Here is a 13,032-nt window from a genome sequence, read left to right on the forward strand (position 1 = left end):
GGGTACCTGGACAGGGACAGGTTAGTGCAGCTGAAAGTCAGGTGCTTAGCTGGGGATGGATACTGTGTAATCTTCCAGACAGAGGACATGGTGATTTGATGAGAGTTACACAGTTTAAGTGGGTAGAGGCAGGATTGCTGGCGGGCTGGATGAGGGGGAGAAGGAATGGTCATTTAGGGCGTCTGGAGTGTAAATGCATTTTCTGAGGAGCAAGTTTGGGGATGACCAGTGGTAGTGTGAGACTGTGGTTGGGTGCCCAGCTGAGCCCCAGGTGCTCTCAGCACATCAGCAGTAGTTAAACCTGGAAACCAAAAGAGAAGGGCCATGGAAAAGTGTATCAGGAGTGTGCTTGAGATGACAGTGATGAGCGTGTGGGCTTATCTGTGAGGCAGGAAAGACATAGTTTCTGTTGCTTTTCTTGTCACTGTCACCAAATGCCTGACAACAGCTTAGGGAGAAAGGATTGACTTGGCTCAGAGAAGGTATGGCAGCAGGAGCAGAGAGGGCAGGAAGCAAGCTGGGCTGTACACCCCAAAGCTCCTCCTACTTTTAGCTATGCCCCTCCTACTAAAGGTTCTTCACCTTCCAAAACAGCTGCTCCCCACCAGCTGGGGCCACATGTCCTAAAACCATGCCTGGCACCAAGGAATGAAGACATTACAGAAGGTATAAGTGCTACTGTTTGTCATGTGGGGCAGGACTCAAAAATGACCATAGGTGTTGACCCCCATAAGGGGTGACCTTGGTGTGTTGGGAGCAAAGCTCGTGGGTTCAGGAGCACACAGGAAGGCGGCTGAGATAAGGAGCATATAGAATGCTTTCTCCTCTGTGATGTGCCCTCCCGAGGTGGACCTGGACCTGAGGGGAAAGAGGCGCTCCCCGTCTACTGGTAAGCCTGATCCAGGCAGAGATAATGAAGCCATTTTTTTTTTTTTTTTTTTGAGCCAAGGGCTTTTTTTCCCCCAATGTGGTAATTCACAGTAGCGCTATAAAACAAAATGCTGGAGCCACTTTTATTAGCGAGTTCTTGCAGCTGAGGCTCGCTCAGGGGTGCTTTGAGCTGGGAATTCCAGTTCCGGGCTATTAAAGTCCATTAGGCCTTTGGAAAATCGAGGCTTGTGAACTTGCTGGGTTGTGATGTAAGAAATCAAGACCAGTAGAAGGGCTTTCCTTTGGTGAGACTTTGCAGATTCACTTGTGAAAGTTGAATTGCGTCCTTCTGGTTCCTGAGTTAAATCCTTAAAGGCCGTCTGTTGTTTTCTTTAAAAGGAAGAAGCCCCATTTTGTAGTTCCTGATGGCGCTGTGTTAGCCTGGTCGTGGGTGCCATCGTGACCCTTGTGGAGTTCGTTCTCAACCCTCCCCTTATAAATCCTCGAGAGATGTTTGTGTTCTCCTAGAACTTAAACTTTATTCTGAATGCTCATTTTGCAGAGCACAGTCACAAAACATCCCTGTGTTCTCAGTTTCCATCCCATCACAGCCAGGTGGACTTCAGAGTGTTAGCCAATACAGCTTGGTATTTTTCTTGGAGATGGTTATAAAAATCCGCTATGGCTTCCAGAATCCTTCAGGTTCTCATAGTTGCTTCAGACTGTTTAATGTGACCAGTTGTCCCCTCTGCAGTCTCTGTGTTCCCAGTTCAGATGCTCCAGAGACACTGGGGCTTCTGAGGAAGAGCCGTGTGACCTGGTTGCTAATTTTCAAGGGTCCTTCCTCCAGTGTAGTCTTGTGGTCCAGCTCCGTAGGCGGTCAGAAGCAGCTAGCACACATTTGCAGAAGGCCCAGTTTGGGTGCCTGGAGGTATGAGGAGTGGGAATTGCTGCCTCAGTTGACATGCTGAGCTGGAGCTGAGATGTGTCTGACCTGAAAAGGTCCAGAAGCAGATGGGTGTAGGAAATGCAGCCTCCTGTGCCCTTCTTCTTAGAGAACACCACCAGACTACTGAGGCCTGGAGGATCCCAGTAAAGGATTCTGTTGGTCAAACCAGAGTTTTCTTAACTCATTTCACTGTGGGATCGTTCCTCAGAAGCTTGCCAACATTCTAAGAAAAGCCAGTGGCTGTCAAACTTGCTTTGCCCTACCCCCTGTGTGGGGACATGCCTGTGTCCATAGGATCTCTGAGCCATTCTGTGGCTCATAAAAGTTTGTTTTGGAGCTTCCTCTGTCAAAAGGATTAGGAATTCTAAGGGTCAGAGTTTATCCCCTGTGCCAACCTATGCTCTCTGTCCTCGGAGAGCCCAGGGTTTGTTACTCCTTGCCTTAACCGCAGCAGACCCTGAGTTCTAGTGGCCTAGAAGGCGAGTGCCTCCTGCTCAGGAGCTGAGTGTGCTGCTGCCATGACTGACTGCTCCCGTCTCTCTAGTGCTCAGCCTCATCTTGGCATAGACAGATGGACAGATTCTATTTGGGTAGTCATGGGTAGGCTCAGCTGTGGACCAAACAAGCCAAAGACAAAACCGCAGTGTTCTGTGTAGTAAAAACTGGGGCTCCACTTACTGAGCTGTTTTCCTGGTCTTAATGACTTGAGCACGTGTGCCCAGATGAGGTTTATCTGGGTCTTGTGGCTGAGGTAGAGGAGTGTGGCCTCACAGTGTGGTTAAGTGGATTTGTGACTGATGGTGTGGCTGTGCCAGCGTGGGCTACGTAATGGATCCGTGTCGGCTGTGGGCGAGGATCTGCGGTTTGTCTTCAGCCCTGCCTTGGTTAGCTCCCCACCCCCTCTTTCATTCTTCCCTTCTAAAAACAAGATACAAAGACCCACAGATCACATTTTCCCAAGGACTGATGGATGTGAGAAATAGTTACTTCAGTGGAGGGGAGAAGTGGGGCTCGTGTTATCTGAACAGTGTGGGTCAGTAGGCAGTGTGGTGATGTTTCATATCAGCAGGATATTAGAAACTTAAGGACAGACAATATCATGGAAGGGAGAGATTGAACTTTGTGTATGTGAGGGATGAGGTACACATGTGCACACGCATGCATATGGAGGTCAACTTTGGGTTCATGTCTCAGGCGCTGTCTACTTTATATATCTCTTCTCCTCCCCTCCCTTCTCCCTCTCCTCTCCTCCCCTCCTCTGCCTTGTAAGTACTGGAACTGAACTCGGGTCCTCTCGAAGAAAGAAGGACAGTCAGAGCTCTTAACAACTGGGCTTCTCTTTAGCCTGACCCTTTGAACCTGATAAAAATTGAACTCTGGCTCATGTTTTAAACGACCTTAAAGGATGGTGAATACTAACTTGAAGTTCCTGGTGGGAAAATGAGGAAGCAAGCAAGAGATTCATAGTAGTTGGAAGCGCTTAACAGTGGTATAAGTACAAGACTGTTCATAATTTTTAAAAAATTGTCTGCCTTTAATATTTAGTAAATTGAACTGCTCCAGAGGCTTGAGCACACTGTCCCTGAGAAGCCAGGGTGGCATGTCTGCAAGTGAATGAACAAACCAGTGTCAAGGGGCTGGGGCGCCCCTGGAGGTAGAAGCCAGCCTATTACACATGTGCCCTCTGCTAATTATCAGCACCATGGACAGTAGCAAAGTTCCTGTCTCAGGGTCCTGTTCATGGCACCTGACAGCCAAGAGTTGGGGGACTCTTACATTTTGAGTACCTAGTCAAAGAGGGGGTAGTCTAGATTCACAAATATTAGGTAGCATTCTGAGAGGTAGCTATGGATATCAGTCATGTGACAGTGACTGAATGAGAAGGAAGAGAAGGGACAGTGCTTAGCCAGTGAAATAACGACAGAGCATGGCAAGAGTTACAGGGGACTGTTGGGTGGACAAGTGGGGACCTGCTGTCCTCAAAAGGGACAGCCAAGGTGGTTTAGCAGGGTGGAATGAAGCATACTTAAGCAGGCCACCATGTGGCAGGCCAGACTGTTGAGAAAGATAGCTCACCACTGAAGGGACTGCTCCAGATTGCCTGGACCTCTTACCGGCCAAGGATGGTGGGGTGCCTTCTTGCAGTGGGATGTGCTCAGGGATCTACACAGCCCCCTTTAGTTCTCAGCTTGAGCCCGTGTCACTGGCTCAGAAGGGTGACAGGTGCTTTGCAACTTCGTTGTCATTTGGCCTGACTTTTTGCTGTGGGGCCCACATGCTTGTACCTGTAAGAAAGGGACTGCTGTGACATGTCCACTCACAGTGGATATGGTAAAGCCTGAACTGTGTTGCTGCACCAGTGTGGTCCTGATCAGTGGTGCTTGGCATGCTTTGCAGCGGTGGGGGTACTGTGTAAGCTGTGGTAATGGCAGTTTGGGGCTGAGATAGGCTGAGCTCATGGATGTCCACCACTTTCTACTTGGTAAGGTTAAGCTACTTTTTGAGTTTTTATTTATTTATTTATTTAATTTGGAGGTGAGGGCAGGGGCTTACTATGTAGCCTTGGCTGTCCTGGAACTGTAGATCAGGCTGGCCTTGAAGTCACAGAGATCCACCTGCCTCTGTTTCCTGAGGATTAGGATTAAAGGTGTGCAGCACCACACCCAGCTTGAGTCTTTTTTAGATTTATTTTTTATGTGTATGAGTATTAGCCTGCATGCATATATGTACACCACTTGTGTGCCTGGTGCCCATGGAGTTCGGAGACAGTGTTGGATCTCTTAGAGGTGCTGGGAACTGAACCCATATCCTCTGCAAGAGCAGCCAGTGTGCTCTTATTTGCCTAGTCACTGCTTCAGTGCTCTTAATTTTTGTCCCATCTATTCCCTAATTGTTGCCTGGGGTTAAACATACTTTATAATGTGCCCTTTCACGAACAGTTTTGAGTTACTTTGTTATATTACTGTTACCACTATTGTTATTTTGATGTTTTGGAGCAGGGTCTCACTGTAGACCAGGCTGCGGGGAAGGTGCGGAGATCCTTCTGCCCCTGCCTCCAGGGCTGCGATGGCAGGCGTGCTCTGCCAGGCCTGGCTTTGGTTCTCTTGCTTTTGCCCAGGTTACAGGAAATCATAGTTCAGCCTCATCTCCTAGCACCTCAGATCTCTGCTCCTGTGCCTGGCATCTGCAGATTTTTGTGCACTTGGCTGTTGCCACCCACAGGTTTCTGAGGCCTTGTTCCTTTCTTCCTTAGAGTGGCTGGTTCTCTAACCTGCTCAGATTTGCCAGGGAGCCCTCTAGTGAATGTTTCCTGCAGCTGTTCTGCTTTCAAGTCTGGAACATCTCCCTCAGGGCTTCTTTTCACTTTTTGTTGCCTCTGACTCGAGATCTTCTTCCTCAGCTGCCTGTCAGTGTCTTACAGCTGCTCCCCCGCCCCTCACACACCCCGCCCCATGCTAGGGTTTCCTTTCATGTTTGCTTACATGTTTCATACTTGACTCTGTTTTGTTTACAGTGGCATTTAGGAGTGCCGTGCTCTATGGCAGAGCCTGTGCCTAAGGTTACATTTGAAATAGCTGCTCCTGCCGCTGTGGAAGGGGTGAGCTAACTTTTGTATATATACTGTTGTGGCCACTGAAGTCCTGCTAGGTTAGTGATTTGAGTAGAGATTTCTTAATTGCCGTGAGCCAGGGACCCTCTAGCCTTCCCATCCCAGCAGGTCACCGCTCTGCCTGCCTTGTACCTCCCTCCAGCCTTGTACAGAGGTTTCAAGGTTCAAGGCCAGCTGGAATCTAGAAGTCAGAGCTTTCATAGTTCTCCCCCTCAGTACCCAGCACAACCCCTGCCTGTGGCATGCGAGACTCCTCATTTTCCTCTTGAGCATCTTGTCAGATTCCAGCAACAGAGCCTTCTCAAGTAGCTGCAGCGTTAACACAACTCTTCCTCCTTCAAGATAAGGGTGTGCAAAAACAGGCAAACAAAACCCCCCAAACCAACAACAGCATGTAATCCCAGCCCTCAGTGAGGCAGAGGCAGGTAGATCTCTGTGAGTTCAAGGCTAGCCTGATCTACAGTTTGAGAACAACCAGGGCTACACAGAGAAAACGTGTCTGGAAAAAACAAAACAAGCAAACAAACAAACAAACACCAACAACCACAAAAGGTAAGGGCTTGCTATGTAGTTCTGGCAAGCCCAAACTCACTGTGTAGCCCAGGCTAGCCTTGAGCTCCCTCCCAGTAGTCCTTCTGCTTCAGCCTCCTGAGTGCTGGGGCACGCTGTGAGCCACCATGCTGGGCCAGCAGCCTTAGGTAAGACAGTTCCGATAAAGCCTCCCTGGGGCACTTTCCAGGAGTCTGCAAGGCAGGTCAGCTGCTGCCAGCTCTTTAGGAGTTGGGTTTGGTGAGCTCAAAGCCTGCCTGTCCTGTCCCATCCTCCACCCCCAGCACTGCTGGCTGGTGTAGTTTTATGCCTGCCCAGGAACTGGACGAAGAGAACACAGGTTCATTGGCTAGTGCCTCACAGCTCTTACTGAGGCCAGCCTTTGCTTTTTAAAGACAGGGTCTCAATGTGTAGCTCTGGCTAGCCTAGAACTCACTGTGTAGACCAGGCTGGGCTTGAATTCACATATAACTGCCTGCTTCCTGTGGAGTGCTGGGATACAAGGCATGTACCACCATACCATGCCTCCATCCTTTTTATTTTTATTTGTTTATTGAGTATTTGGTCCTTAGGAGCTTTCAGACTTTTCATTATTTACCAAGGTCCTGAAAAAGTGAATAAAAAATGTGTCGATGCATGTCTAAGTGTGGGTGCGTGCAAGCCACAGTTCACGTAGGAGGTCAGGGGACAATCTAAGGTGTCAGTCCATCTCAAGATAGGGGTTTTCGCTTAAGAAATTATTTTGAAAAAAAATTATTTTGTGTATGGCATGTTCATGTGGTGTGCACGTTTGCACGGTATGAATGTGTGTATGTGGTGTATAAGTGTATATAGTGAGTGTGTGTACGGTGTGCACAGTGCGGGGGGTGTGCGAGTATATATGGTGAGTGTGTGTGTGTGGTGTGCATGGTGAGTATGTATGGTATATGTGTGTGTGCTGAGCATGTTTGTATGGTGTGTATGTATCACGGCATGTGTGGGTGGAGGTCAGAGGACAACTTTGTAAAGTCAGTTCTCACCGTCATGTGGGCTCTGGGGATTGAACTCAAGTTGTCAGCCTGTGCGGCAAGCACTGTACCTAATGAGCCTTCTCACAGGCTAGCAACTGTGTCAACTGTGTATGTGTGTGCTAGCTGGCGCTTGGAGTCCGGGCATCTCCTGAATGTCCTTGTCTCCCATGTTTCCACAGGGCTGCTGCGTCTAGCTTTACCTGGCCTGTGAGGATCCAGACTCAGGTCCTCACATTGCAACAACACCTGGCCCACTGACCCATCTCCTCTGCTCCCCCCACCCCCACCCCAAGTACTAGGTATCAAACCTAGGGCCTCACACCTCGCACATGCTAGCTAAGCACTCTACCACTGAGCCACAGCCACAGCCCGACCATCGTTTTTGGTAATGCTGTAATTGCCACCACCGGAAGGAGCAGATTTTGAGACATCTTCACACCCCCATCCCAGCTGGTCCCCCTCAGTCTGTTTTCTCACCTCCTCCTCTGAGGTCTGACTGGTCCCAAGGGAGTGTTAACAGTACAGGTTCTTGTAAGCTTCTAGCCCCCTCTCTCTGCTGAGAGTGAACTTCAGCTTCAGGGTGGCAGCAGCCATGGCCTCCATTTTGCATCTCCAGTGCATGCTGCAGGCTGGCTATGTTGATCTGTGCCTCAGTTTCTTATTTGGCCATGAGCGTCTGTGCTTTGTGCTCTGGCCAGCTTCATACACTGTCCAGTGAGGAAGTCGGCCTGCTGCACCCCTAATGAGGTTGGAAACAACATACTGGGTACTGTTGGGATCTGAGGTATTTGTCAGATGTAGCAGTCATTTCTCCATTGTATACTGTGTTGTATTAATGCTATTACTATTCTTTTATCTATATATATGAGTTCCCCCTGCAGCATAAACTTGAAATTTAGTTTATTAAAGCCTTCCACAACCCAGGCGTACAGACTCCTGCTTCTGTAAATTGGTTATGCAAATTCTGTCCACAGACTTTTCTGGAAAGCGCTATGTGTTTGTGTGGATACTTACTGTGTTCAAGTTTGTTTAGCATTTTGTGTATTGGTGCTTTTTTTCCTCTTTCATTTGTTAGATGATAATTTATCACACCATCTAAAATGTGACGTTACATGGTGGTATAACAGTTTTGAAATCTTGAGAGATAAAACTGGAAACATTTGCTCGTATTTTTTCCACCTCAGAGTGTTTTGTTAATGAGACGTTTTATGCTGCCATAAGCCTGGGGCTGTAATATAGGTGTTGATTGATTTTGGATGGCAAGGCCTCTCTAATTGCAGATCTTGACATTTGCATCACTTGTGCTGTTCTAGGTGAGCAAGACATGGAAGGTGATTGCTGAAGATGAGGTGCTGTGGTACCGGCTGTGCCAGCAGGAGGGGCACCTTCCCCGGAACAGAATCTCTGATTACTCCTGTTGGAAGCTCATCTTGCAAGAGTGCCTCGCCAAGGAACACACGTTAAGAACCAACTGGAAGGTAGGCAGTGGCCCGATATCATCCCCTGAGGCAGCCAGGCTGCAATTGTGGCCTGAGGCTCGTTCCCAGAGTGGAGAGATCAGGTGTGCTAAGCAGCGCCCTCCCCGCCCCCACTTGCTGCTCTCAGCATCCACCTTAGGGCTGCCCTTCTCTTGGTCTTGGGCCTAGAGCTTCCTCCTGCTGTGCAGGAAAGGGGCTGAGGTGCTCTGTCTGACACCCCTTTCCTGGCTGCTTAGGGTCACTGGAGTCTTGCTTTGTTGGTTCCCCCACCTCTCTCTCTCTTTCCTCACCTCCCAGAGGGCTGACAGGGCGGCAGTGCCATACACGGGCCTGCGGAGCTGCTGCTGGAGAAGAGGTGCTGAGTGCCGTCTGCTCTTCCCCACATAACCCTTGGCTTGCCTCCCTGGCGTTTATCACTTCGAGGCTCTACAGAAATATTAGATCACAGCTAAGCGTTTGCAAAGAAGTGTTTCTGGGGGAGCAAGCTGTCAATCGTGTTCCAGGTCTGTGTGAGGTGCAGCAAGGTGGTTGTGGCCAAGCTGCTTTCCCATGCAGGCAGCTGGGAATTGAACCATTAGAGATGGAGTAGAGCTCTGCCTTTCTCTCACTTAAAGGTTGATCTGAATAGCCTTTGAGACAGGAAAGCCTTGTCGTGATTGCTGGTGACATATCGCCTGTGTGCATGTCTGTCCCTAGTCACCCTGTAACCGGTAATGACCATTGCACTGGTAAGCATTAGTGACAATGCATCAGTGAGCAAGCAGTGCTTCCCCCTGTGGGCTAGCTACTTTCATTACTGGTGACCAGGGACTAGCTCACTCTTTATAGAATGCCAAGCAGGACCTCAGGGTCCCCACTAGATGCCAGTAGCACTCTGCCCCTATTGTGATACTGCAAGATGTCTCCCCAGGCATTGCCAGGTGTCCCCTGGTGGCAGAATTGCTCCTAGTTAAGAACTAGTCACCACTGAGGAACTGGCCAAGTCAGTCTTCCTTAGCCCAGTAAGCACTACCATCTAAGTCAGATCTGGCTGGCCCCATGATGTCTGCTCCACAGAAGGTAACCAGAAGTAGGCTTGTTTGGAGCCTGTGTACCTGATCAGGTCCTCTGATGAATGGGTGGAGTGACCTGTTGAAGAAGCTGCTGAGATGAGCCAGGGGCTGACCCTAGAGCCCACAGTCCACCTGAAGGCGGAGGGAAGGGAGACTTAGAGCTGGCTTCCCTACCTAGAGAGGAGGGAACCAGGAGAGTGAGCTTGTCCCTGGCTTTGAATTCACAGATGTCATAGCTAAGAGAAAACAACAGCTCTGTTTTTGCTGCTGCTTTGGGGTGTGGTGTATGCACAAGCAGGGGTTGGCAGGGTGGAGCAAGGGGACAAGAACAGGAAGTCCTCACTCAGGCTAGAAACTGCAAAAGTGAAGAGCACTTGTGATCCTGTAACGGTTCACAAAGAAGATGTGATGTTACCCCATGTTTGGTCACTATTTTTCTCTAGCTAGGGCAAACCCAACAGATGTAGTTAGTGTTCAGTCGTCTGTCATGTACTAATCACGTGATCTTGTAGATAGGCAGCAGTCTGTGAGGGGCGTCTGACGTCGGGGCCACCTCTCAGAACTGTGGACAGTGAGAACCACTTGGTAAAATTGAAGTGCTGCATCTTTCACTAACCTGCAGTTCTGGAAAGGACCTTTATCAACACATGTACAGGGCTTCATGGCAGCCGTGACATTTCTGCACGCCTCCATTCTCATTGGATGGCTTGAGTAGCACTGCTCCCAGGCCTGTGGCTGTGGGAGGGTGGCCCTAGGGAGGGCCTGACGGAGTCTGCCTGTGTTCAGGGCTCTGGCCAAGTCACAGGTACAGTGGTTCTGGTCTAACTGAGACCCATTTCAGGAGGAGTTGGGCAGACACTGGGCTTGGTTACTCCTAAGTCAGTGTCTGGAAACCCCAGAAAGGACCCTAGAGTTCCGAGGACCTCTTCCAGGCTATGAGTCATGAATGCATGTCTGCCTGGACCTGCAGGTCAGCGCTGGCAGGTGGCTAAGCTTGCCATGATCCTGTCCTTCCTGGTGTTGGCCACCCTGGCATTCTAAGATCTGTCTTGAGTAAGACTAACCAGCATGATTTGGAGCCTGGTCTGGGAAGGCAGCTCCTTTACTGAGCTTAGTGAGTGCTGGGAACACAGCATTCATCTCAGGTTGCTGCTTTCTTTCAGGACCTTCCCCTCAAGAGAGCTCTTCTGTTCCCTTCCCCCAGATCTGCCCAGGTCCTCCCTTTCTTCTGCTTAGCTCCATCTGACAGCCCTGGATGTCTTCTGCCTCTGGGCTGTAGATTTGGACTGAGGACTAACTTAGAATCATCATGTGAATTCTCTTGCCCAATTTCACGTAGCTGTTTAACAACTATTGATTTTAATGGAATTGATGCCACCATTTCCTTCCCAGAAGCATAATAATTAGGGTGACCACCACCCCTTGGGCCAGGCCAGCAGAACTGACAGTTCAGATTGTGTAGTATTCTGGAACACTTCTGCTTACTTTGGAGCCTACCTGTTGTCCTGTATTCTACTCTACACAGAGACACTTAACATCTCTTCAGATTCCCTTCATTTTAATTTTTAAAACAATTGATATGCTTTCTGAATTAATGGCAGATGACCTGTGCAGTCTGGAGAGTGGTGTGTGATAGCTATACGAATGAATACACTTGCCAAGGGCATAGCAAGCAATAGCAGAGGAGTCAGTAGTGGAGAGAGAGGCAGCAGCTAGCAAGACATCAAGCCAGGTGCTCATCTCGCAGAGATGACTGGAGTGCCCAGTGGGAAGAGCAGACAAAGGTGGCAGCGGCGGCAAATTGTACCTCAAACGTCCAGCAGAAATGGCCCGGGAAGTTTAGGCAGTCAGCTGAGCTTCCTGGTGGAGACAGCTGTCTGCATGGGTGAGTTTCCCATCAGAGCACTGCCCAGCATGAGCTCCCAGCTTCTCTTCTCCAGGGGGTTTTGTGCTGTAGGAAACCCAGCTGTGTGACCTTTGTGGAGTAGGTTACCTGCTAGCAGTTGGTAACTCTTTGGTACTCAAGGATGAGAGGTTTTACTTGTTTTTATTAATTTATTTATTTAGAGAGACAAGGTCTATTATGCAGCTCTGACTGTCCTAGAACTTGCAGTGCAGACTGAGTTGGCCTCGAGCTTGCAGAGAGCCACATGCCTCTGCCTTGCAAGAGCTGAGATTTAAGTTTTACACCACCACACCCAGCTTAAGGATGAGTTTTTAAAATGCCCTAGCTGCTTGCTGTTTTACCTCTCCCCAGTAGGGAGCCAAGACCATGCTTGGGTCTAAAATGGGGAGGCAGCATCTCTGTTTTCTGAGTTCAAATAACACGGGACAGTTTACCAATATAAAGTACATTTCAGGCCTGGCGATGGTGGCGCACGCCTTTAACCCCAGCACCTGGGAGGCAGAGGCAGGCGGATTGCTGTGAGTTCCAGGCCAGCCTGCTCTACAAAGTGAGTCCAAGACAGCCAATGCTACACAGTGAAACCTTGTCTCAAAAAAACAAAACAAAAACACAAATAAAGTACATTTCAGTGCTGGGCGGGCATGGTGGCGCATGCCTTTAATCCCAGCACGCGGGAGGCAGAGGCAGGCGGATCGCTGTGAGTTCGAGGCCAGTCTGGTCTACGAAGTGAGTCCAGGACAGCCAAGGCTACACAGAGAAACCCTGTCTCAAAAAACCAAAAAAAAAAAAACCAAAAAAAAAAAGTACATTTCAGTGATCATGAAAAATAGCCCAGAAGTCACGGGAGGGTATGAATCTGGAACCTGCTTCCGCCCACCCCTCTCAACATCCCACCTACTGTTCCCAAGGAGCAGCCAAGTTCAGGGTAAGAGCATTCCCTTGAGAAGCAGGAAGCTTACTCAGAATGGCATCTTTTCTGCCCCTCCCCCTACTATGTCTGCAACAGTTTCAGTTTCTACTGGGAGTTCTTTTACATATCCGCTAAGTGCTTTCTCCTGAGCTGCTTAATGCGTTTGAGGCACTGCTTCAGGCCCTGCCGTGTGCAGGGACACTTACCTGTGTGCACACACTCCTTCCTACCCAGTGACATTCTGGGGACAGGCCAGCATCTCATGTTCTCTACTCCACACAGTGCCTCTGGTCTAGAGACTTACCTGGGCAGTCTCATCATGCATGATACTGCCATTTTATCCTTCTGAATGCCCAGTGGCTTGAGTGTGGTCCACAACATAGAAGATGGCTCTGGCATGTAGGTGAGAGCAGAGCACATTCTTAGGGGACCACCCCAAGAATAGTATAAACCACATTCCCCTTTTCCTCACACAGAATCGCAAAGGCGCTGTGAGCGAGCTGGAGCATGTTCCCGATGCTGTTTTGTGTGACGTGCGCTCTCATGACGGTGTTGTCATCGCAGGGTAAGCAAAACCGTGTCCCTTTGTGTCCCTTCCCATCCGCTCAGTCTTTATCTTCACCCCCTGTCCTCTGCCCTCTGCCCGAGCATCTCAGCTTCAGCTGCACAGTGGGGAGCTGTAGGGAGCGGTCAGTGCC

The 13,032-nt window shown here is 49.5% G+C and overlaps 1 protein-coding gene across 1 annotated transcript in view; it reads left to right on the plus strand.

Annotated features, from left to right (window-relative positions):
• Fbxw8 (F-box and WD repeat domain containing 8) overlaps positions 1-13,032 on the plus strand; it is an 88,905-nt gene that overhangs the window by 16,654 nt on the left and 59,219 nt on the right. The window contains exons 3-4 of the mRNA XM_051161623.1: positions 8,302-8,466; positions 12,811-12,899. Coding sequence (XP_051017580.1) covers positions 8,302-8,466; positions 12,811-12,899 — 254 coding nt within the window. The remainder of the gene's footprint in view (positions 1-8,301; positions 8,467-12,810; positions 12,900-13,032) is intronic.

The sequence above is a fragment of the Acomys russatus genome, chromosome 19 (assembly GCF_903995435.1).
Source record: "Acomys russatus chromosome 19, mAcoRus1.1, whole genome shotgun sequence".
Lineage (NCBI taxonomy): Eukaryota > Metazoa > Chordata > Mammalia > Rodentia > Muridae > Acomys > Acomys russatus.